Here is a 26210-nt window from a genome sequence, read left to right as displayed (position 1 = left end):
AGAGATATCTTTATATATCTTCAACCAATTCCTTCTTGCAGCACACAGTATAATAGGGTAATATACAGGATACTGGTATACCAGAAATATACTATGCAATGGAGATGGAAATATTAGGGGAAACGTAACATTTTGCACTCAGTCCTATGTGTAGGCTCACTTTAAGGCTGCATTCACACAGAGTAACGCCAGGCGTCATTTGTGTGTAATTTGTGTGTCTTTTACGGCCGTCATAAAACGTTTACATAGAGTTCTATAGGAAAAGACGGCCGTCATTTACAGCCGTCATTTACGGCCGTCATTACAATGACGGCCGTAAATGACGGCTGTAAATGACGGCCGTCTTTTCCTATAGAACTCTATGTAAACGTTTTATGACGGCCGTAAAAGACACACAAATTACACACAAATGACGCCTGGCGTTACTCTGTGTGAATGCAGCCTAAAGAGCAGGATAAGCTGAGCAGATAGATATATGGTTTGTGGGGAAAGATTCTGTATAACTTGTATCTTATTGATAGAAATCTCTGCTTATTCTGGGTTTAGGAGTCCAGTGGGTGGTCCCACTTACTGACTGACAGACATCTAGGTATGCACAGTAGTCACTGGATAGTACCTCCCACTTGACTCCTAAACACAGAAGGGCTGACACTCTTATGAATACATGACAAGTTATACTGAATCTTTTCCCACAAAACTATCAGTCTGCTCAACTCCATGCTGCCTTTAGCTCAGACTCCATGTTCAGCAGGACAGAATCATAGAATCAGAATAATAGAAAACTGCTTTCTGATCTTTTCTCTTCATTTAATATTGTATAATAGTAATGTATATGATCATCTACATAGAGAATATATATTCTGGAATACTTGCATACTGACAGAGTAACATGTACTTTCCTGATCTTTCTTAAAGAAATATAAGATGAACATTGACAGTAAGACTGGAATTGTAGAAATGATTATGGAGATGCTTGAGGATGAGGATGAAGGGACCTTTACCTTCCAGCTACAAGATGGAAAAGCCACAAACCAATCCAGCCTGGTCCTTATTGGTGAAGGTGAGTCTGGCACGTGACCCAGTTGAAATCGACTCTGGGCACATATTATGGGCATCGTCTTTTAGTGTCACAGATATCTAAGCTACTTTGGCTTATCTGTAACATATCACCTTTATCACATAATATCACACAACTGTATTGTAGTAATACGGAAACAATTGTCACAATTCCACTACAAATGCCAAAGCTTTTCGCAAGATAACACCATAGAGACCACCCAATAAATACACATAATCTTCATTTCTATCCATATCTTTATGTTAATGCTTATCAATAACGTTGAAAACAATTAAATTTGATCAAAGATGACAAAAGCCCCAAATGGTCCTTACATAGTGACAAACCCATCTGCACATTACAATAGCTCATCTTCTTATATCATAGATATTGCTCAGTTCACATGACATGGCGCAATGGAAATGTGTTAGATCCACACTCAGCCATTCATCTCTTTACAGTACAGAATGTATAGGTAACACGGGTGGAACTTACATTTCTTGAAACATGTTCAACAGAGTCCAATGGGGTAAAATACGCTGTAGATTATTTTTAACCCCATGTTTTCTGAATCACTTAGTCCATAAAGCAGTTTATTCTATTATTTTAGCAGCACTAATAATCTCAGTATTATATCCCATGTATAATAAGGGATAAGCACTGGAAAGCTGCATGAAATATTTGGTGTTCTGCTTGACAGAGCATTACTGGTATATTCATTCCCTAGCACATCTGACAATGGAAGTCTATATGATTTGTTCTTCTAACCTTGCCCTTATGTCCCCTTTACAGTGTTTGATAAGTTGCAGAAGGAAGCCAGATTCCAGAGACATGAATGGATCCGGAAACAAGGTAATGTATAACCCGAAAGCCCTGAGTGAAGTCTAGACACAATTAAGGACAAGGGATGTGACTGGAGGGGTTTTTGAGATGTTTAGAAGATGTTTGGTGTTTTTTAATATATATATATATATATATATATATACTTGTATGTAAAGTATCTGTATGCGAAGACCATTCAAATGAATGTCCGTCTATGTAATGCATGGACTGATTCATAATGGGAGTTCTATGCAGGCATATGGATGGGGAATATCTATGTGAGATAACTCTTTTCTGTGGTGAGGCTATGTAGTCTAGAAACCTTCTATAGCATTACCTCTAGTATGGACTACCTTATATTATTCACTTGGCTTTTTGGTCTTGGCTACTCTGCTCTAGCAGCATTTTGGCTATATACTCTAGACTGCCCCCTAATGACATGTTATATAAGACAAACTATGTCCAAAACAAATCATCTGAAATCTATGATGTAGAACGCTGTAAGCCAGTACATAGTGGTAAAGAGTATATACATGTATAGTAATGTTGCAGCTCTATGTGTCCTGCTATCAACAGCCAGCAGAGGGCAGACGTGTCTGCTAAATGAAATGCATATTAAGGAATATAAATGTGCAGTCCTGGTATTGATTTAGATGACAATACATTGTATGAAACATATCGTATGAAACTGGGGCACATAATACAATAGGATGTGCCTACCAGGAAAGCGACAGGAAAAACACCTCAATGTTTAATGGTCGTTTTCTGGTTATGTTTCGCTAGCTTTTTTGTATTTTGTGGTACTATTGCTCCCTCTAGTTCATAAGGGAACAGAAAATGTGGTGCAAATAGAGAGTATATGGACTCTATGAAGAGGCTGAGTGTATGTGCGCATGGGCAAGTCAGAGAAGCCATGAGTCCACATACAGGGCAACTATGTTATAGTATGTTTGATGGCATCCTGTTTCTGCCCATACACCAATCGCAGCCCCTCACATTCCAATACACACTGGCCCACATTTACTAAGATGGACGCACCGCGAAAGTGGACAAAAATGCCCCTTAACGTGGCAGATATATGGTGCACTGTGGTGCATATCAGCTTCTGCTCATCACTTGCCACTTTTTTAGACAGTGGGAAGAGCGGGATGGGATCAAGGTAGACTGAGGTGGAATGTCCTTTTCCACCAGATTTCCTATAACTCACCAGGCCATGACTGTGCTGTGCTTGTCTTGGATTTACTGATGATATATTCATTCTTTGTAAACATACTTGTATTCATTTGAAGGTCCTCACTTTGTGGAGTATCTTGGATGGGAAGTTACCCCTGAATGCAATGTACTGTTGAAGAGTAAGGTAGGAAAGTGCATGTGTATATCATTATCTTTCTCTCTTCCTATCTATCTATCTATCTATCTATCTATCTATCTATCTATCTCTCTAATTAATAATAGGATTTTATATTAGACCAGTGTCTTAATGTCTGATTCTTCACAACAGGTTGCTAATATGAAGAATGAAACAACTATCACATGGTATAAGGATGGAGGAGAGATAATGATTGATGAGAAACATGACTTTAAGGATGGTGTATGTACATTACTTATCACCGAGGTAAGTTACTTATAACATTGCCATTCTTGAGATGCCTTTACAACTAGTCTTAGTGATAGAGTCAGGGATCAAATGTTATAGGTTGGACTTGATGGACTGATGTCTTTATCCAACCTCATCTACTATGATAGAGACTGACTAGCAATAGTATATATGGCATTATCTTTACAACTGACACCCTATGGCATTCCTACCTATCACTAATAATATATTTTATACATTAAGTATATGGTCTGTATGGCATAGGCCTTGTAGAGAAGGCCCCTGGCACTGAACTGCCTATCCTGCTCACTGCATACAGGTTTATATAGCTCCCACTTTATGCCAGTAGTTCCCCCTAGTAGTGGCATGTAAAGTAGCAAGAACTATAAAATATATCAAGCTGGAAAACAGAGCTTACCTATATAGATGCATTTTTATATTAATCTAGATAGGATTTTGGACCTAAAAATACAATCGTGGAATTTTGTACAATTTGCAGAACTCTCAGTAATAAGTGCAGACCACTTTTTTCTATGAGGCCCTATGATTTCCATGCACACCTCGATAACGAACATACTATCTTATTCTATCCTATATATTTCATAGCAGTTGTCAGATTTCAGTAATTGTGTGTATATGTCACATTGTTTCATCCTATCTGCATCAAATCTTACCATCTAATATTTACTTATAGATAACTAGGAAAGACGCTGGCATATATGAGCTAATCCTAAAAGATGACAGAGGGAGGGATAAGAGTGTCCTTAAGCTTGTGGATTCAGGTAAGACCTGTTAAGCTAGTTTCTAAACACTTGGCTGGCTTCTTCAAATACTTACCTGTCTGTCTTGGAAATTTGTCATCCTTCTTGTGTCCACCTATGGAATAACATGCCTATGGGCTTACAGATTTTTCGGGGTTCTTCTTTGTGCTATATCTGTTTCAATATTCGATTATGGTTGGGCTCACATGTGCGCCGGAGTCTCTCTCCATTGGAGACTTTCAGTTAACCAATGGTGGACACATGGCAGAACTCATTATAGTCAATGTGGTCTGCCAGTGTACGTGTGTAACTGCTGTTTAGTGATCCAGCTCTCCATTGTACAAGTCCCCCAGATGACCCAAATGACAGAGACCACAACGCTAGTGTGAACCTAGCATGTGTTCTGAGTTCAGTTTTGCTGTAGTCCATAATACATTGCATTTCATGTCATATGTCTTATGTGTTTACAAGTAATAAAGCCTATATAACTATAAACTTTCCAATTTTCACAGCATTTGATGATCTCATGTCTGCAGTCTGCAAAGTAATTGGTAAGTATATCATAATTTAGTTAATAGTATGAATAAAGCCTAACTTAACATATCACAAACATGATATACTTAGGGACATAGCTATAGGGTTCTGGAGAAAAAGATCTGGCACCCGCTGATCAGACAGCTATTCCCTATCCTGTGAATAGAGGATAAGTTTTCTTTGTCGTAAAAAAAAAACCTTTAAAGCTTCCCAGCACAACTATACATTGAAACCACCACTACAAAGCAGTTGTGTATATTGTAAAATAAATATAATAATCTTCCATTTCTTTTTTTAGCTGAATCAGCTACACCAGTCAAGATCCAGAGCAATGAAGAAGGCATAAGACTCTACTCATTTGTCAATTATTATGTGGAGGATCTTAAAGTCAGCTGGGGACATAAGTAAGTCAGTGTCTTCGTCTAGCAAGCATTACTTACTATGTGGAAAACTCTATATTTTATATATTATACATGAGTTCATGTAAAGTGAGGTCACTAGTTGTCACCCAGTTAATGTATTGGACTAGTTCAATATAAAGTTGTCACAGCTTGGCAAGGAAGCACAATGATAAGCTTGACGGCTGTTTCTGCAATCCTTATAGACATGAATAAGCAACTCAATGTGTGACAGTCAGAGCCCCCATTCTGGAGACAGTAGCCCTATATCTTGTGCAGACACCATAAATGTCCCCAAGTGGAATACCCCTTTAAATGTATTTACTCATATCACAACCTCCGAACCTCAACTGATTAGAGATGAGCGAACAGTGTTCTATCGAACTCATGTTCGATCGGATATTAGGCTGTTCGGCATGTTCGAATCGAATCGAACACCGTGTGGTAAAGTGCGCCATTACTCGATTCCCCTCCCACCTTCCCTGGCGCCTTTTTTGCTCCAATAACAGCGCAGGGTAGGTGGGACAGGAACTACGACACCGGTGACGTTGAGAAAAGTAGGCAAAACCCATTGGCTGCCGAAAACATGTGACCTCTAATTTAAAAGAACAGCGCCGCCCAGGTTCGCGTCATTCTGAGCTTGCAATTCACCGAGGACGGAGGTTTCCGTCCAGCTAGCTAGGGCTTAGATTCTGGGTAGGCAGGGACAGGCTAGGATAGGAAGGAGAAGACAACCAACAGCTCTTATAAGAGCTAAATTCCAGGGAGAAGCTTGTCAGTGTAACGTGGCACTGACGGGCTCAATCGCCGCAACCCAGCTTTCCCAGGATCCTGAATGGAATACACTGTCAGTGTATTCCCGTATACCCGATATATACCCCCGATACCCGTTCCAACGGTGTGCCCCCCCACCTTCACCCCAGAAATACCCTGCAAGTCCCCTAGCAATAGAATTGGGGCTATATACACCCACTATTTTTGCTACTGCCATATAGTGCCATTGTCTGACTGGGAATTCAAAGAATATATTGGGGTTACGTGCACCCACAATTTTTACTACTGGTATACAGTGCCAGTTTCTGACTGGTAATTCAAAGAATATATTGGGGTTATAAATACCCTCATTTCTTGCTACTGGTATATAGTGCCATTGTCTGACTGGGAATTCAAAGAATATATTGGGGTTACGTGCACCCACAATTTTTACTACTGGTATACAGTGCCAGTTTCTGACTGGGAATTCAAAGAATATATTGGGGTTACAAATACCCTCATTTCTTGCTACTGCCATATAGTGCCAGTTTCTGACTGGTAATTCAAAGAATATATTGGGGTTACGTGCACCCACAATTTTTACTACTGGTATACAGTGCCATTGTCTGACTGGGAATTCAAAGAATATATTGGGGTTATAAATACCCTCATTTCTTGCTACTGGTATATAGTGCCATTGTCTGACTGGGAATTCAAAGAATATATTGGGGTTACGTGCACCCACAATTTTTACTACTGGTATACAGTGCCAGTTTCTGACTGGGAATTCAAAGAATATATTGGGGTTACAAATACCCTCATTTCTTGCTACTGCCATATAGTGCCAGTTTCTGACTGGTAATTCAAAGAATATATTGGGGTTACGTGCACCCACAATTTTTACTACTGGTATACAGTGCCAGTTTCTGACTGGGAATTCAAAGAATATATTGGGGTTACAAATACCCTCATTTCTTGCTACTGCCATATAGTGCCAGTTTCTGACTGGTAATTCAAAGAATATATTGGGGTTACGTGCACCCACAATTTTTACTACTGGTATACAGTGCCATTGTCTGACTGGGAATTCAAAGAATATATTGGGGTTATAAATACCCTCATTTCTTGCTACTGCCATATAGTGCCAGTTTCTGACTGGGAATTCAAAGAATATATTGGGGTTACGTGCACCCACAATTTTTACTACTGGTATACAGTGCCATTGTCTGACTGGGAATTCAAAGAATATATTGGGGTTATAAATACCCTCATTTCTTGCTACTGGTATATAGTGCCATTGTCTGACTGGGAATTCAAAGAATATATTGGGGTTACGTGCACCCACAATTTTTACTACTGGTATACAGTGCCAGTTTCTGACTGGGAATTCAAAGAATATATTGGGATTACAAATACCCTCATTTCTTGCTACTGCCATATAGTGCCAGTTTCTGACTGGTAATTCAAAGAATATATTGGGGTTACGTGCACCCACAATTTTTACTACTGGTATACAGTGCCAGTTTCTGACTGGGAATTCAAAGAATATATTGGGGTTACAAATACCCTCATTTCTTGCTACTGCCATATAGTGCCAGTTTCTGACTGGTAATTCAAAGAATATATTGGGGTTATAAATACCCTCATTTCTTGCTACTGGTATATAGTGCCATTGTCTGACTGGGAATTCAAAGAATATATTGGGGTTACGTGCACCCACAATTTTTACTACTGGTATACAGTGCCAGTTTCTGACTGGGAATTCAAAGAATATATTGGGGTTACAAATACCCTCATTTCTTGCTACTGCCATATAGTGCCAGTTTCTGACTGGTAATTCAAAGAATATATTGGGGTTACGTGCACCCACAATTTTTACTACTGGTATACAGTGCCAGTTTCTGACTGGGAATTCAAAGAATATATTGGGGTTACAAATACCCTCATTTCTTGCTACTGCCATATAGTGCCAGTTTCTGACTGGTAATTCAAAGAATATATTGGGGTTACGTGCACCCACAATTTTTACTACTGGTATACAGTGCCATTGTCTGACTGGGAATTCAAAGAATATATTGGGGTTATAAATACCCTCATTTCTTGCTACTGCCATATAGTGCCAGTTTCTGACTGGTAATTCAAAGAATATATTGGGGTTACGTGCACCCACAATTTTTACTACTGGTATACAGTGCCATTGTCTGACTGGGAATTCAAAGAATATATTGGGGTTATAAATACCCTCATTTCTTGCTACTGGTATATAGTGCCATTGTCTGACTGGGAATTCAAAGAATATATTGGGGTTACGTGCACCCACAATTTTTACTACTGGTATACAGTGCCAGTTTCTGACTGGGAATTCAAAGAATATATTGGGGTTACAAATACCCTCATTTCTTGCTACTGCCATATAGTGCCAGTTTCTGACTGGTAATTCAAAGAATATATTGGGGTTACGTGCACCCACAATTTTTACTACTGGTATACAGTGCCATTGTCTGACTGGGAATTCAAAGAATATATTGGGGTTATAAATACCCTCATTTCTTGCTACTGCCATATAGTGCCAGTTTCTGACTGGGAATTCAAAGAATATATTGGGGTTACGTGCACCCACAATTTTTACTACTGGTATACAGTGACAGTTTCTGACTGGGAATTCAAAGAATATATTGGGGTTACAAATACCCTCATTTCTTGCTACTGCCATATAGTGCCAGTTTCTGACTGGTAATTCAAAGAATATATTGGGGTTACGTGCACCCACAATTTTTACTACTGGTATACAGTGCCATTGTCTGACTGGGAATTCAAAGAATATATTGGGGTTATAAATACCCTCATTTCTTGCTACTGCCATATAGTGCCAGTTTCTGACTGGGAATTCAAAGAATATATTGGGGTTACGTGCACCCACAATTTTTACTACTGGTATACAGTGCCATTGTCTGACTGGGAATTCAAAGAATATATTGGGGTTATAAATACCCTCATTTCTTGCTACTGGTATATAGTGCCATTGTCTGACTGGGAATTCAAAGAATATATTGGGGTTACGTGCACCCACAATTTTTACTACTGGTATACAGTGCCAGTTTCTGACTGGGAATTCAAAGAATATATTGGGGTTACAAATACCCTCATTTCTTGCTACTGCCATATAGTGCCAGTTTCTGACTGGTAATTCAAAGAATATATTGGGGTTACGTGCACCCACAATTTTTACTACTGGTATACAGTGCCATTGTCTGACTGGGAATTCAAAGAATATATTGGGGTTATAAATACCCTCATTTCTTGCTACTGCCATATAGTGCCAGTTTCTGACTGGTAATTCAAAGAATATATTGGGGTTATAAATACCCTCATTTCTTGCTACTGCCATATAGTGCCAGTTTCTGACTGGTAATTCAAAGAATATATTGGGGTTATAAATACCCTCATTTCTTGCTACTGGTATATAGTGCCATTGTCTGACTGGGAATTCAAAGAATATATTGGGGTTACGTGCACCCACAATTTTTGCTACTGGTATATAGTGCCAATTTCTAACTGGGAATTCAAAATGCGCAAGGCTCCCGGAAAGGGACGTGGACGAGGCCGTGGGCGAGGTCGGGGGAATGGTTCTGGGGAGCAAGGTAGCAGTGAAGCCACAGGGCGTCCCGTGCCTACTCCTGTGGGGCAGCAAGCATTGCGCCACTCCACAGTGCCAGGGTTGCTTGCCACATTAACTAAACTGCAGGGTACAAACCTTAGTAGGCCCGAGAACCAGGAACAGGTCTTGCAATAGCTGTCAGAGAACGCTTACAGCACATTGTCCAGCAGCCAGTCAGACTCTGCCTCCTCTCCTCCTATTACCCAACAGTCTTGTCCTCCTTCCTCCCAAAATTCCCAAGCTTCACAGAACAATAACCCCAACTGTCCCTGCTCCCCAGAGCTGTTCTCCGCTCCTTTCATTGTCCCTCAACCTGCCTCTCCACGTCACGATTCCACGAACCTAACAGAGGAGCATCTGTGTCCAGATGCTCAAACACTAGAGTCTCCTCCATCTCCGTTCGATTTGGTGGTGGATGACCAGCAACCCACCCTCATCGACGATGATGTGACGCAGTTGCCGTCAGGGCATCCAGTTGACCGGCGCATTGTGCGGGAGGAGGAGATGAGACAGGAGTTGGAAGAGGAAGTGGTGGATGATGAGGACACTGACCCGACCTGGACAGGGGGGATGTCAAGCGGGGAAAGTAGTGTGGATGTTGAGGCAAGTGCAGCACCAAAAAGGGTAGCTAGAGGCAGAGGCAGAGGTCAGCAGCTTAGGCGAAGCCAGGCCACACCCGGAATCTCCCAAGATGTTCCAGTTCGTACCCAGCCCCGAAAAATTCCCACCTCGAGGGCACGTTTCTCGAAGGTGTGGAGTTTTTTCAAGGAATGCGCCGAGGACAGATATAGTGTTGTCTGCACAATTTGCCTCTCGAAATTGATTAGGGGCTCTGAGAAGAGCAACCTGTCCACCACTTCAATGCGCCGTCATTTGGAATCCAAGCACTGGAATCAGTGGCAGGCAGCAACGGCAGGACAAAGGCCGCCTGCCGTTCACGCCACTGCCACTGCCTCTGCCACTGCCTCTGCCTCTGCCACTGCCACTGCTGACTGTGCTGGCGATGCACTCCAGAGGACGAGCCAGGACACCACTTCATCTGCCTCCGCCACTTTGTTGACTTCTCCCTCATCCTCCCCTGTTCCTGTCTTATCTCCTTCTCCTGCACCATCAAAGGCACCATCAGGCGCTTCTTTACAACAACCCACCATCTCTCAGACATTGGAGCGGCGGCAGAAATACACTGCTAACCACCCACACGCGCAAGCCTTGAACGCCAACATTGCTAAACTGCTGGCCCAGGAGATGTTGGCGTTCCGGCTTGTTGAAACTCCCGCCTTCCTGGACCTGATGGCAACTGCGGCACCTCGCTATGCCGTCCCTAGCCGTCACTACTTCTCCCGGTGTGCCGTCCCCGCCTTGCACCAGCACGTGTCACTCAACATCAGGCGGGCCCTTAGTTCCGCGCTTTGCACAAAGGTCCACTTGACCACCGACGCGTGGACAAGTGCATGCGGACAGGGACGCTACATTTCACTGACGGCACACTGGGTGAATGTAGTTGAGGCTGGGACTGCTTCCCAAACTGGCCCGGTGTACCTCGTCTCCCCGCCTAACATTCCTGGCAGGGACACGAGAAGAACACCCCCCTCCTCCTCCTCCTCTACCGCCTCCTCCTCCGCCACCGCCTCCTCCTCCGCCACCGCCACCGCCTCCTCCTCCGCTGTTAGATTGACCCCAGCTACGAGTTGGAAACGTTGCAGCACTGGCGTTGGTAGACGTCAGCAGGCTGTGCTGAAGCTGATCAGCTTGGGGGACAGACAGCACACTGCCTCCGAGGTGAGGGATGCCCTCCTCGATGAGACGGCAATATGGTTTGAGCCGCTGCACCTGGGCCCAGGCATGGTCGTTTGTGATAACGGCCGGAACCTGGTAGCAGCTCTGGAGCTTGCCGGACTCCAACATGTTCCATGCCTGGCCCACGTCTTCAACCTAGTGGTGCAACGTTTCCTAAAGAGCTACCCCAATGTTCCAGAGCTACTGGTGAAAGTGCGGCGCATGTGCGCCCACTTTCGCAAGTCGACAGTAGCCGCTGCTAGCTTAAAATCTCTCCAGCAACGCCTGCATGTGCCACAACACCGGCTTTTGTGCGACGTCCCCACACGCTGGAACTCAACGTTTCAGATGTTGAATAGAGTGGTTGAGCAGCAGAGACCTTTGATGGAATACCAGCTACAAAACCCTAGGGTGCCACAAAGTCAGCTGCCTCAGTTTCTCATCCATGAGTGGCCATGGATGAGAGACCTTTGTGACATCCTACGGGTGTTTGAGGAGTCCACAAGGAGGGTGAGCTCTGAGGATGCGATGGTGAGCCTTACAATCCCGCTCTTGTGTGTTCTGAGAGAATCCCTGATTGACATCAGGGATAACTCAGATCACACAGAGGAGTCAGGGATAGCATCCGATCCGTCACAGCTGGAGAGTAGGTCCACACATCTGTCCGCTTCATCGCGTTTAATGGAGGAGGAGGAGGAGGAGGAGGAGGAAGAAGAGTTGTCCGATGATGTGATGGTGATACAGGAGGCTTCCGGGCAACTTCGAATCGTCCCATTGTTGCAGCGCGGATGGGTAGACATGGAGGATGAGGAGGAAATGGAGATTGAACTTTCCGGTGGGGCCAGAGGAGTCATGCCAACTAACACTGTGGCAGACATGGCTGAGTTCATGTTGGGGTGCTTTACAACCGACAAGCGTATTGTCAAAATCATGGAGGACAACCAGTACTGGATCTTTGCTATCCTTGACCCCCGGTATAAAAACAACATCTCGTCTTTTATTCCGGTAGAGGGGAGGGCCAATCGCATCAATGCTTGCCACAGGCAATTGGTGCAGAATATGATGGAGATGTTTCCAGCATGTGACGTTGGCGGCAGGGAGGACAGTTCCTCCAGTAGGCGACCAAGTTCTCACCGGTCCACACAAACGAGGGGCACACTGTCTAAGGTCTGGGACACCTTGATGGCACCCCCTCGCCAAAGTGCCGCCACAGAGGGTCCTAGTGTCACCAGGCGTGAGAAGTATAGGCGCATGTTGCGGGAATACCTTTCCGACCACAGCCCTGTCCTCTCCGACCCCTCTGCGCCCTACACGTATTGGGTGTCGAAGTTGGACCTGTGGCTTGAACTTGCCCTATATGCCTTGGAGGTGCTGTCCTGTCCTGCCGCCAGCGTCCTATCTGAGAGGGTGTTCAGTGCAGCCGGTGGCATCATCACTGACAAGCGCACCCGTCTGTCAGCTGAGAGTGCCGACCGGCTCACTTTGATAAAAATGAACCACCACTGGATAGAGCCTTCATTTTTGTGCCCACCTGTGTAAAGCACCCCAACATGAAACTCCATGTCTGTACTCAACCTCTCCAATTCCTCCGCATCCTCATACTCATCCACCATAAGCGTTGCACAATTCTGCTAATACTAGGCTCCCTCCAACATGATTTCCCCCAACTCTGCTGGTTAGAGGCTCCCTCCACCCTGATTTCCACCAACTCTGCTGGTTAGAGGCTCCCTCCACCCTGCTTTCCCACAACTCTGCTGGTTAGAGGCTCCCTCCACCATGAATTTGCCCAAACTGGGCTGGTTAGAGGCTCCCTCCACCATGAATTGGTCCAAACTGGGGTTTTTAGAGGCTCCCTCCACCATGAATTTGCCAAAACTGGGCTGTTTAGAGGCTCCCTCCACCATGAATTGGTCCAAATTGGGGTTTTTAGAGGCTCCCTCCACCATGAATTTGCCCAAACTGGGCTGGTTAGAGGCTCCCTCCACCATGAATTGGTCCAAACTGGGCTGGTTAGAGGCTCCCTCCACAATGAATTGGTCCAAATTGGGGTTTTTAGAGGCTCCCTCCACCATGAATTGGTCCAAACTGGGCTGTTTAGAGGCTCCCTCCACCATGAATTGGTCCAAATTGGGGTTTTTAGAGGCTCCCTCCACCATGAATTGGTCCAAACTGGGCTGGTTAGAGGCTCCCTCCACCATGAATTGGTCCAAACTGGGTTTTTTAGAGGCTCCCTCCACCATGAATTGGTCCAAACTGGGGTTTTTAGAGGCTCCCTCCACCATGAATTGGTCCAAACTGGGGTTTTTAGAGGCTCCCTCCACCATGAATTGGTCCAAACTGGGGTTTTTAGAGGCTCCCTCCACCATGAATTTGCCCAAACTGGGCTGTTTAGAGGCTCCCTCCACCATGAATTGGTCCAAACTGGGTTTTTTAGAGGCTCCCTCCACCATGAATTGGTCCAAACTGGGGTTTTTAGAGGCTCCCTCCACCATGAATTGGTCCAAACTGGGGTTTTTAGAGGCTCCCTCCACCATGAATTTGCCCAAACTGGGCTGTTTAGAGGCTCCCTCCACCATGAATTGGTCCAAATTGGGGTTTTTAGAGGCTCCCTCCACCATGAATTGGTCCAAACTGGGGTTTTTAGAGGCTCCCTCCACCATGAATTTGCCCAAACTGGGCTGTTTAGAGGCTCCCTCCAGCATGAATTGGTCCAAACTGGGGTTTTTAGAGGCTCCCTCCACCATGAATTGGTCCAAACTGGGTTTTTTAGAGGCTCCCTCCACCATGAATTGGTCCAAACTGGGGTTTTTAGAGGCTCCCTCCACCATGAATTGGTCCAAACTGGGCTGGTTAGAGGCTCCCTCCACCATGAATTTGCCCAAACTGGGCTGTTTAGAGGCTCCCTCCACCATGAATTGGTCCAAACTGGGCTGGTTAGAGGCTCCCTCCACCATGAATTGGTCCAAACTGGGTTTTTTAGAGGCTCCCTCCACCATGAATTGGTCCAAACTGGGGTTTTTAGAGGCTCCCTCCACCATGAATTGGTCCAAACTGGGGTTTTTAGAGGCTCCCTCCACCATGAATTGGTCCAAACTGGGGTTTTTAGAGGCTCCCTCCACCATGAATTTGCCCAAACTGGGCTGTTTAGAGGCTCCCTCCACCATGAATTGGTCCAAACTGGGTTTTTTAGAAGCTCCCTCCACCATGAATTGGTCCAAACTGGGGTTTTTAGAGGCTCCCTCCACCATGAATTGGTCCAAACTGGGGTTTTTAGAGGCTCCCTCCACCATGAATTTGCCAAAACTGGGCTGTTTAGAGGCTCCCTCCACCATGAATTGGTCCAAATTGGGGTTTTTAGAGGCTCCCTCCACCATGAATTGGTCCAAACTGGGGTTTTTAGAGGCTCCCTCCACCATGAATTGGTCCAAACTGGGCTGGTTAGAGGCTCCCTCCACCATGAATTTGTCCAAATTGGGGTTTTTAGAGGCTCCCTCCACCATGAATTGGTCCAAACTGGGGTTTTTAGAGGCTCCCTCCACCATGAATTGGTCCAAACTGGGCTGTTTAGAGGCTCCCTCCACCATGAATTGGTCCAAACTGGGGTTTTTAGAGGCTCCCTCCACCATGAATTGGTCCAAACTGGGCTGGTTAGAGGCTCCCTCCACCATGAATTGGTCCAAACTGGGTTTTTTAGAGGCTCCCTCCACCATGAATTGGTCCAAACTGGGGTTTTTAGAGGCTCCCTCCACCATGAATTTGCCCAAACTGGGCTGTTTAGAGGCTCCCTCCACCATGAATTGGTCCAAATTGGGGTTTTTAGAGGCTCCCTCCACCATGAATTTGCCCAAACTGGGCTGGTTAGAGGCTCCCTCCACCATGAATTGGTCCAAACTGGGCTGGTTAGAGGCTCCCTCCACCATGAATTGGTCCAAATTGGGGGTTTTAGAGGCTCCCTCCACCATGAATTGGTCCAAACTGGGCTGTTTAGAGGCTCCCTCCACCATGAATTGGTCCAAACTGGGGTTTTTGGAGGCTCCCTCCACCATGAATTGGTCCAAACTGGGCTGGTTAGAGGCTCCCTCCACCATGAATTGGTCCAAACTGGGTTTTTTAGAGGCTCCCTCCACCATGAATTGGTCCAAACTGGGGTTTTTAGAGGCTCCCTCCACCATGAATTGGTCCAAACTGGGGTTTTTAGAGGCTCCCTCCACCATGAATTTGCCCAAACTGGGCTGTTTAGAGGCTCCCTCCACCATGAATTGGTCCAAACTGGGTTTTTTAGAGGCTCCCTCCACCATGAATTGGTCCAAACTGGGGTTTTTAGAGGCTCCCTCCACCATGAATTGGTCCAAACTGGGGTTTTTAGAGGCTCCCTCCACCATGAATTTGCCCAAACTGGGCTGTTTAGAGGCTCCCTCCACCATGAATTGGTCCAAATTGGGGTTTTTAGAGGCTCCCTGCACCATGAATTGGTCCAAACTGGGGTTTTTAGAGGCTCCTTCCACCATGAATTTGCCCAAACTGGGCTGTTTAGAGGCTCCCTCCAGCATGAATTGGTCCAAACTGGGGTTTTTAGAGGCTCCCTCCACCATGAATTGGTCCAAACTGGGCTGTTTAGAGGCTCCCTCCACCATGAATTGGTCCAAACTGGGTTTTTTAGAGGCTCCCTCCACCATGAATTGGTCCAAACTGGGGTTTTTAGAGGCTCCCTCCACCATGAATTGGTCCAAACTGGGGTTTTTAGAGGCTCCCTCCACCATGAATTTGCCCAAACTCTGCTGGTTAGAGGCTCAATCCACCCTGATTTTCAAAACAAATGTTGGTGCCAACCTCAACTTACTACAAGGGCCAAATTCACTGCTGGTGACAAGCTCTCCTCACTGCAAGTGCCAAATACACATGTTTCAAGGTGTTTTCCTACTGTCAGAGAGGTGGTATTGAGTGTGTAAAGTGTGTAGTTGTTAGGCAGTGATGTTGGGGTAATAGAGGGTCTTTGGTGTGTTAGATGCCCCCAGACATGCTTCCCCTGCTGTCCCAGTGTCATTCCAGAGGTGTTGGCATCATTTCCTGTGGTGTCATAGTGGACTTGGTGACCCTCCAGACACGGATTTGGGTTTCCCCCTTAACGAGTATATGTTCCCCATAGACTATAATGGGGTTCGAAACCCGTTCGAACACACGAACAGTGAGCGGCTGTTCGATTCGAATTTCGAACCTCGAACATTTTAGTGTTCGCTCATCTCTACAACTGATTGGTATTCAAGGATGAGGCCTACATCTAAAAATAGTAGTTATGGAACGCTTTGTGCTTAATATATACCCCATCTCCAAATTTGTGCGGAAAGCATCCATTTTACTTTCCAGCTCTACAATGTGTACCTACCATCTGTAGTGATCTAAATGTATTTTCATGTATCCATGTGTCATTACAGTGAAAGTAAGATAAAGTATACAGATAGAGTGAAGAGCGGGGTCACCGGAGAGATGATATGGCTACAGATTAATGAGCCCACACCAAATGACAAGGGCAAATATCTGATGGAAATGTTTGATGGAAAAAATACTCACACAAGGGACGTAGATCTTTCCGGGCAAGGTAAAGAACAGCGTATATGTCATTTTATGTGCATGTTGCTTTCAATAAGAAAAAAGTTTTATGTTACTACTTTTCTATAGTATCTAAATACTAGTATGTAGAATTATTATTAGGTTGATGGAAAAAGTAGCCTGTGATGATTCTTTCAGAAACATGTTATCAAGCTGAAGGAATACATTTATTTATGACGTAGTCTTGAGCAAACAGATTCAGGATAACTTGTAACTTATTGATGGAAATCCCTGCTCTTTCTATGCTCTTTAAATTATGTTTGATGTATTGAAAAACTGAAACATGAACTACTTTGGTAGGTTTTGTGGACCAAGCCTGTCCATTGAAGTCTATGAGTTCATGAAAATCAAGGACGATGGCATACACGTTTGTGACTTACATGCATGGATGTTTGAACAAACGGCCTAAAGAAGTCATTCTGACAACGATTAGACCATATTGACACAAAATCCACATACAGCAGTTTTTTTCTTGTAGTTTTGACAATATGCACACTACCATACCTTTCGCCATTCACAATGAACTCCACTATCAAAATTTACCAAAATCTGTTTGCTACAAATGCTGATTCTGATTTGCGGCTGCTTCATAGCAAAATCTCCATCAGTTGTTTCCATTGTATCTGCATGTATCTTTCCGGTCCTCGGTTTCTAATATCATGGCTATTCGTTTTACAGCTTACGATGAGGCCTTTGCTGAATTCCAGAGATTGAAGTAAGTGCATGTGAAACCATAGTAAAAGCTTCAACTAGTCACCTCCTTACTTTGCAGCAGTGAGGTCAATTCTGTCAAATTCTCCAGACTAGGCTTTTCTTATTGCATTGCATTTTCTATTGGTTGTTCGGGCAGGACAAAGGTGCTGGTGTGTAGGAACGGGCCTTTTCAAAATCAATATTTGCAGTTCATTGTTCATATTGCTCAGTCATAGTAATATCCTCTGAGCTTTTCCAGATTTAGCACTTCTGAACATTGATCTTTGGTGGGCTAAATGTGGATAATATTTACTGGAACCCTTTTAGTCTTAGGAGGAATAGACGGTGATTAGATTTTATTGTACTTATACTTTTGCAGAAAGATGTCAGCAGCCTCCACCTTCTTCACTAAATCACTATGGAGATGTCTACTCTTGATCCTTTCACAGAATTGAGACTTGTTCCTTACCAGGGTTGGCCTTAAGCCACATCATTATCTATAGATATAACTATAACCACAGTACACTCAATATAAGAATGGAACCATCAAAATAATATAAGAAAATCTGTCAATAGATTATGAATCATACAGTCCTATGAAAAAGTTTGGGCACCCCTATTAATCTTAATCATTTTTAGTTCTAAATATTTTGGTATTTGCAGCAGCCATTTCAGTTTGATATATCTAATAACTGATGGACACAGTAATATTTCTGGATTGAAATGAGGTTTATTGTACTAACAGAAAATGTGCAATATGCATTAAACCAAAATTTGACCGATGCAAAAGTATGGGCACCTCAGCAGAAAAGTGACATTAATATTTAGTACATCCTCCTTTTGCAAAGATAACAGCCTCTAGTCGCTTCCTGTAGCTTTTAATCAGTTCCTGGATCCTGGATGAAAGTATTTCGGACCATTCCTCTTTACAAAACAATTCAAGTTCAGTTAAGTTTGATGGTCGCCAAGCATGGACAGCCCGCTCTCAAATGATCTGAAAACAAAGATTGTTCAACATAGTTGTTCAGGGGAAGGATACAAAAAGCTGTCTCAGAGATTTAACCTGTCAGTTTCCACTGTGAGGAACATAGTAAGGAAATGGAAGACCACAGGGACAGTTCTTGTTAAGCCCAGAAGTGGCAGGCCAAGAAAAATATCAGAAAGGCAGAGAAGAAGAATGTTGAGAATAGTCAAGGACAATCCACAGACCACCTCCAAAGAGTTGCGGCATCATCTTGCTGCAGATGGTGTCACTGTGCATCAGTCAGCAATACAGCGCACTTTGCACAAGGAGAAGCTGTATGGGAGAGTGATGAGAAAGAAGCCGTTTCTGCAAGCACGCCACAAACAGAGTCGCCTGAGGTATGCAAAAGCACATTTGGACAAGGCAGCTTCATTTTGGAAGAAGGTCCTGTGGAATGATGAAACAAAGATTGAGTTGTTTGGTCATACAAAAAGGTGTTATGCATGGAGTCCAAAAAAAACAGCATTCCAAGAAAAACTCTTGCTACCCACTGTAAAATTTGGTGGAGGTTCCATTATGCTTTGGGGCTGTGTGGCCAATGCCGGCACGGGGAATCTTGTTAAAGTTGAGAGTCGCATGGATTCCACTCAGTATCAGCAGATTCTTGAGAATAATGTTCAAGAATCAATGACGGAGTTGAAGTTACGCCGGGGATGGATATTTCAGCAAGACAATGATCCAAAACACTGCTCCAAATCAACTCAGGCATTTATGCAGAGGAACAATTACAATGTTCTGGAATGGCCATCCCAGTCCCCAGACCTGAATATCATTGAACATCTGTGGGATGATTTGAGAGCAGGCTGTCCATGCTCGGCGACCATCAAACTTAACTGAACTTGAATTGTTTTGTAAAGAGGAATGATCCAAAATACCTTCATCCAGGATCCAGGAACTGATTAAAAGCTACAGGAAGCGACTAGAGGCTGTTATCTTTGCAAAAGGAGGATTTACTAAATATTAATGTCACTTTTCTGTTAAGGTGCCCATACTTTTGCACCGGTCAAATTTTGGTTTAATGCATATTGCACATTTTCTGTTAGTACAATAAACCTCATTTCAATCCTGAAATATTACTGTGTCCATCAGTTATTAGATATATCAAACTGAAATGGCTGTTGCAAACACCAAAATATTTAGAACTAAAAATGATTAAGATTAATAGGGGTGCCCAAACTTTTTCATAGGACTGTAAATGGTACTGTTTGGTATCAATGGGTTAAATGGATAGGATAGGATAGGTTTGGGAGTTTAGAAAGTAATTTTTTAATTACTTTTATTTCTTTTATTCCAATAACAGGCAAGCAGCCATAGCAGAAAAAAGTGAGTAATCTTCTATTATCTTCATGTATAATTGTATTGTAAATGATCGGGAGGTGTTCTCAGTAATATTACTTGGTAAATTCCTACTACTATAGTAAAAGTGGTCGCTTCTAGTTATCAATGTAAAAACTGAACCAATCTATCCAGCCGTCCCATGCCATGCCATGGATTAGAGCAGTGGGGATCCCCACTATCACAAGACTTGTTTTAGCCTAGTGTTGGTATGGTTTATGTGGAAAAGTGATGGAAGAACTGTATACTGGGGTCAGTCTGCTGCTACTCTGGTTGTTGAAGACACTCAACTGGCAATGTTATTAAGGGGACACTCAGCTGGCAGTGTTATTAAGGGGACACTCAGCTGGCAGTGTTATTAAGGGGACACTCAGCTGGCAATGGGGACACTCAGCTGGCAATGTTATTAAGGGGACACTCAGCTGGTAATGTTATTAAGGGGACACTCAGCTGGCAATGGGGACACTCAGCTGGCAATGTTATTAAGGGGACACTCAGCTGGCAATGGGGACACTCAGCTGGCAATGTTATTAAGGGAACACTCAGCTGGCAATGTTATTAAGGGGACACTCAGCTGGTAATGTTATTAAGGGGACACTCAGCTGACAGTATTATTAAGGGGACACTCAGATGGCAATGTTATTATAGGGACACTCCGCTGGCAGTGTTATTAAGGGGACCCTCAGCTGGCAGTGTTATTAAGCGGACACTCAACTGGCAGTATTATTAAGGGGACACTCAGATGGCAATGTTATTATAGGGACACTCAGCTGGCAGTGTTATTAAGGGGACACTCAGCTGGCAGTGTTATTAAGGGGGCACTCAGCTGGCATTGTTATTAAGGGGACACTCAACTGGCAGTATTATTAAGGGGGCACTCAGCTGGCATTGTTATTAAGGGGACACTCAACTGGCAGCATTATTAAGGGGACACTCAGCTGGCAATGTTATTAAGGGGACACTCAGCTGGCAATGTTATTAAGGGGACACTCAGCTGGCAGTGTTATTAAGGGGACACTCAGCTGACAATGTTATTATAGGGACACTCAGCTGGCAGTGTTATTAAGGGGACACTCAGCTGGCAGTGTTATTAAGGGGACACTCAGCTGGCAGTGTTATTAAGGGGACACTCAGCTGGCAGTGTTATTAAGGGGACACTCAGCTGGCGGTGTTATTAAGACGACACTCAGCTGGCAGTGTTATTAAGGGGACACTCAGCTGGCAGTGTTAAAAAGGGGACACTTAGCTGGCAGTGTTATTAAGGGGACACTCAACTGGCAATGTTATTAAGGGGACACTCCGCTGGCAGTGTTACAGGCATGGCTCTGGTGACTTTACCAAACAGCCCATTTTCATGCCAATGTTAATAGATGTACTTCAAGAGTTATTATGGGAGTCCGGCCTATATCTGCATGGTGTTAGGGTGGGTTCAATCTTCCGTTATTATAATCTGCCACTCTTATCAATCGCAGACTAAGAGCAACAGACTTTATTGTTGACAGAACGACAGATGTAGACATTGCACAGTCTGTTTGCATTGACTCTACTGTAAAAAACATAACGTAAGCTTCTTCTGTCATGTCTATTTACTTTTATAGCGAAAGAAAGAAGTCCTACATGCAGGATTTTTTCTCTGTTAGAAAAATACAGTCCTGGAATATAATAATGGGGGTGTAAAAGATCCCGTACACAGATATGTTTCTCCCTGACAATAAGACAAGTACTTCTTGCTGTCATCACAATTTCAGAAGACCTCTAACCTCTGTTCTTAATATTATGGGCCTCTAGCCATGCATGTTTGTCAAATCACCCAGTATTTCTGAATACATGTTAATAAATCTTCTGTCCTTCTAGATCGTGCCAGAGTAGTAGGAGGTTTGCCAGATGTTGTTACCATACAAGAAGGAAAGGTAAGGCAATGTATCATACTGTCCATTTAAGTAATATTAATTGTGTAGATTTTGGAAAGGTGTATAGGTCTGGCTAAAACATGAACACTGCAGGTAGCCACTCAGGTTCTCACCAGCAGTGGTAGGTTCATCAATGAAAAAGAGTCCTGCCAGATAGGCCACTATCCAAGTGTACTGAGGCTCAAGAGCCTGGTAGGTATTCATCTACTGTGTAGTACTGTTAAATGACAGTAATGTGGGGCAGTGTGTTCAGCTTACAATCCTTTCTTTGCATTTGAATCTATTGAGTGGCTCATAATACCAAAAATTGACCAGTAATGGGGACAGTGTTTGCAGAATGGAAGAGGAGGATATGTGTAGCCCTAATGGGTTATATAGCATACGGTAATTGTCTACTGAACAAAGGGATTTCCCAGTCAGGGAAAATTCTTAGAAGTTGTAAGATAAATGCAGTCATACTCACCTCATGAATTTTCAGTGTTCCAATTCCAATCCTTTCTGGTCCCTCCAATGGTCTCTACTTCTTGGTCCAACGATGATGTATCAATATGGGACACATAACCACTGCAGCCAGTCCATGACTTTATCAGGTCACTGCTGTAGCCAATGATGTAGCCTATACTGACATGTGGTTACCCGACCAGTAAATGGAGATCATGAGTGACTAGACAGCATCAGATCAGTGAAGAATCCATGAGGTCAGTATGACAAAATTTGTCAACGCAGCTAATACATCATACAATGCAGATGTAAATGTTTACTATTTTATTTATGGTAATGGAAATTTTCCTCCAAGTATAAGGATCATTATCTGACCTAAAGAAATGGGGTGGCGAAACCATCATATTATTGTGAAATGCCACCTAATACATAGTAGATCCCAGCACCTTGCAATGAAGATGATCATGATCTATGAAGAACAGTTTTGATACATAAAAGCCGATGTTCTTTCCGCTGACCTTGTACCTGTGTTGTAACCATCTAGGCACTTAACCTGACATGTAACATTTGGGGTGATCCAGTTCCTGAGGTCACCTGGCTGAAGAACGAGAGGGAGCTGACTGGAGATGACCACTGCATCCTTAAGTTCGAGTCTGGGAAATACGCCAGCTTTGCCATTACCACCGTCTCACAGTCTGACTCTGGCAAATACTGCATCCGGGCAAAGAACAAATATGGCACTGAAACTAATGATTTTACTGTAAGTGTGTTTAATCCAGATGTTGAGGAAGAAGCGGAGGAGGAGGATCAGACTGAGGCTAAGAAAAAATAATAGGAGGGAAAAATTACGGAGGATAGAATGATGTTAAGTGCTACTAGTGTGTGAATGAGCTGTCGTTTCTTAAACCTTCTTAAGGCCTCTCAGCAGTGCACATTGTTTAAGGTATATAACGCACTTTCTTAATAAATATGCAATATTGAGTCCTGTTTTTTTGGGGAAATCCAAAGAATATGCACTATTGAGAGGATTTAAGAGAAGCTTTGAGAAGCAATGGTTAAGTCATTGACTCCACTCCTTTAACCTACCTCTTTTCTAGCTTAGTTTACATAGACAACCTTAAATATATCTGTCACCTGTCACTGTGGTAGCCATTTATGGCCTGAGACAATATCCATATCTATAAGCCTGCAGCTGGTCCATTCTCCCATTACACTTCAGCGGGGTTATTGGCCCAGCCCATAAAATAATACAGTACAGTAATAGGAGGTGACTGAAAAAGTTTACGTAAACTGTGAATCTAATGATTTAGCTATAGATACAAAATATAACCTTATAATAATGGAGGCAAAAATGTATGTTCCCTTATATCTAAATATAACATCTGTCCATTTTCTGACATCCCTTTAGTTTGACTTTATAGTCTTTACGTCCCAAAGCATAGTCTTGAGAAATCTATCATAAAACGAAGAACAAACCTAAAACTGCACACGCATCAGCTACAAAACAATATAGAACATATCTAGTCTGCATTGTCTTATCTTTATCTAGGTCTTTATACTTGTATTATCTGATAGGAAGAAGCTACATTAGATTTCCCCATTTTAAGGGCCTTTTACACAGGTCAATAAACGACTAAATGACAACTTTCACGAACAATAATTCTATACATGGCCAGCATTCACTTGGTGATGCCATCCTTTAGTTGGGAATGGTTGTCAGTGATATATAAAGTGTAGATAGGGGATATGCTGCACCTCTAACAGAGGAGGGGTATGAATGAAATTCTATGAATTACCCATACTTCAAGACCCTACAAAAATTCACAGAAATTATTATTATTTTTTTGTTTCAATGTTATATTGGTGTAAATGCTAACCCCCCAAAATAATGTTATCTATAGAGGTATAAGTGAGTATTTTTCGTGGCGCACGGACATATTTTGTTTGTAGAATGTCTTGGAAAAGTCATTTTGATCATAGTGTAAAATATCTGTGCATATATGGGGTATGCGTGCCTATGCCTGGCATTACTATGCAGTATAGAAAGAGAACTTTCAAAGGATAAAGTAAAAAACAAAAAACGAAAAAACATTACAGCATTATGAAGTGTGACTACAGGTACTATTATATCACAATGAGATGAGGTGGGTAAAAGAACTGGAGTACTGTTAAGACTAAAATATATTGGGTGTGTCTTTAAAAATCAAATTTTTACTACCTTATACCTCAGTTATATATATGATGAGTCCGCTAGCCGCTATAACCCAACAAGCCTCTTCCTAAAGTTTAGCAGATTTATAAAAAAAGATATGACTCCAAGTCTCTTTGCGTATCAATGTCCATATTGTAACCGTATAAAGAATAGTATACAATGTGGATATTGATTTGGAGTCACATAAAATCCAGGACATAATGCTGAATTGCAGGGGAAAAATAAGGTATTAGGTATTAAATATAAGTTACAGGGCTTGGCAGTACACAACCCAAGAGGATGTTGAAAAGTTTATGTTTTAGGAGTGTAATGAAACAGTGCTGTAGTATAATGTGTAATATCATACTGTACTGTAATATCATCGTATACTGTATCCTGCAGTAGTATTAATTCTCATTTCTGGTAATCCTAGAGTATTCAGTCACTTTGCGTCCTATCATTGTTCACTAATAAACTGAGCACAAATTTTCATCTCTACCTCCACCATTGTTTCACTGTGTGTCCTTCTTTTCATCACAAATGTTCACCTTCTACACTTCTTCACAGATTGCAATGACTTTTACTAAAATCACAAAATTTTTCACCTATTCATTTCTGTTCATAAATAGTGTTGTGGAAAGGATTTGGAGACATGTAATATGTATTCACCCTAATATGATTTATCACATTTAATATTTAACCATTGGTGAGGCTGCAGTGAAGGAGAAGATCTTATAGTGAACCATTCTTATTGATATGGACAATCTTGTATAACTACCGAGTAGGGCTCCTTTTATACCACCTAGCAGTCCTTTTTGGGATCTCCAAATTACAACTGTCACCAAGGGAACCCTTTGTCATTAATGGGGTCTACTGGGGTTTCATCAGAGTTTCTGTAATTTTTTTATGGAAAGAAAATCCATCAAATCCACCAATGCAGGAAGAACCTATCGATATTTTCACTACTGTATTTACAGTCCATTGCTGGAGCCCCCTCCGTCTACATACTGTACATTCCCATGGACTACAGTGTAAAAAAAACAAAACAAGATTTCTTCCACCACAATTGTTTACTTATGTAACAGAAGAAGATTCTATCTTTTTTTTTTTTTTTTTTTTTTTTACATTTGGCTGAATGCAGACGGACAGTGACACAGGGGGCTTTGTCTACAGTACATCTGTCTTTTAATGTCTGTTGAACTCGCCTTTGCTGCAAGTTTGTTACATTTCAAACACGTTGCAAGATGGTCCAAAAAAAGCAAATTTCAAATTGCCCAGTCAAATTTTGTGGCCTCAGCATTTTAGCCAACTAACTGTGCAAAATGCATCTCAGGCAGTCAAGCTTAAAGTTGAATACACTTGGTTTTGATATTTCTGGTTGGTATAGGTAGCCCAGGGCTCATGTCTTTAAGACATCATGTGTTATAAAGTGACTGGCACTAATAACATTCACAGTAATAATTCATTGAAATAAGCATTCACATATGCTAAAGATCAGCGAGTAGCCTGATCTTCATACTGCTCTTGCCACAATGGCTTCCAAACATGAAGAGAATGTGAAAGCTGAGCCAATGAGTAATCATAAAGATGAAGACCATACATGGGATCTAGTCATACATCCTTTATTCATTGCTGTGTACTTTTTTTTTGCCT

The 26210-nt window shown here is 42.7% G+C and overlaps 1 protein-coding gene across 2 annotated transcripts in view; it reads left to right on the top strand.

The window, feature by feature from the left end:
- Nucleotides 1-25061, top strand: part of MYOM1 (myomesin 1) — an 84564-nt gene extending 59503 nt beyond the window's left edge. For both annotated transcript variants that reach the window (XM_075270634.1, XM_075270635.1), the window contains 12 exons: nucleotides 916-1060; nucleotides 1850-1909; nucleotides 3169-3236; nucleotides 3381-3494; nucleotides 4171-4258; nucleotides 4750-4788; nucleotides 5070-5175; nucleotides 16789-16952; nucleotides 17642-17678; nucleotides 19981-20003; nucleotides 21870-21925; nucleotides 22911-25061. In XM_075270634.1, the coding sequence (XP_075126735.1) occupies nucleotides 916-1060; nucleotides 1850-1909; nucleotides 3169-3236; nucleotides 3381-3494; nucleotides 4171-4258; nucleotides 4750-4788; nucleotides 5070-5175; nucleotides 16789-16952; nucleotides 17642-17678; nucleotides 19981-20003; nucleotides 21870-21925; nucleotides 22911-23198 (1188 nt within the window). In that variant the 3' untranslated portion in view covers nucleotides 23199-25061. The remainder of the gene's footprint in view (nucleotides 1-915; nucleotides 1061-1849; nucleotides 1910-3168; nucleotides 3237-3380; nucleotides 3495-4170; nucleotides 4259-4749; nucleotides 4789-5069; nucleotides 5176-16788; nucleotides 16953-17641; nucleotides 17679-19980; nucleotides 20004-21869; nucleotides 21926-22910) is intronic.
- Nucleotides 25062-26210: the final 1149 nt, after the last annotated feature.

The sequence above is a fragment of the Leptodactylus fuscus genome, chromosome 4 (genome assembly GCF_031893055.1).
Source record: "Leptodactylus fuscus isolate aLepFus1 chromosome 4, aLepFus1.hap2, whole genome shotgun sequence".
NCBI lineage: Eukaryota > Metazoa > Chordata > Amphibia > Anura > Leptodactylidae > Leptodactylus > Leptodactylus fuscus.
The sequence above is the reverse complement of the archived record's forward strand: the minus strand, read 5'-3'. Positions and strand labels throughout refer to the sequence as shown.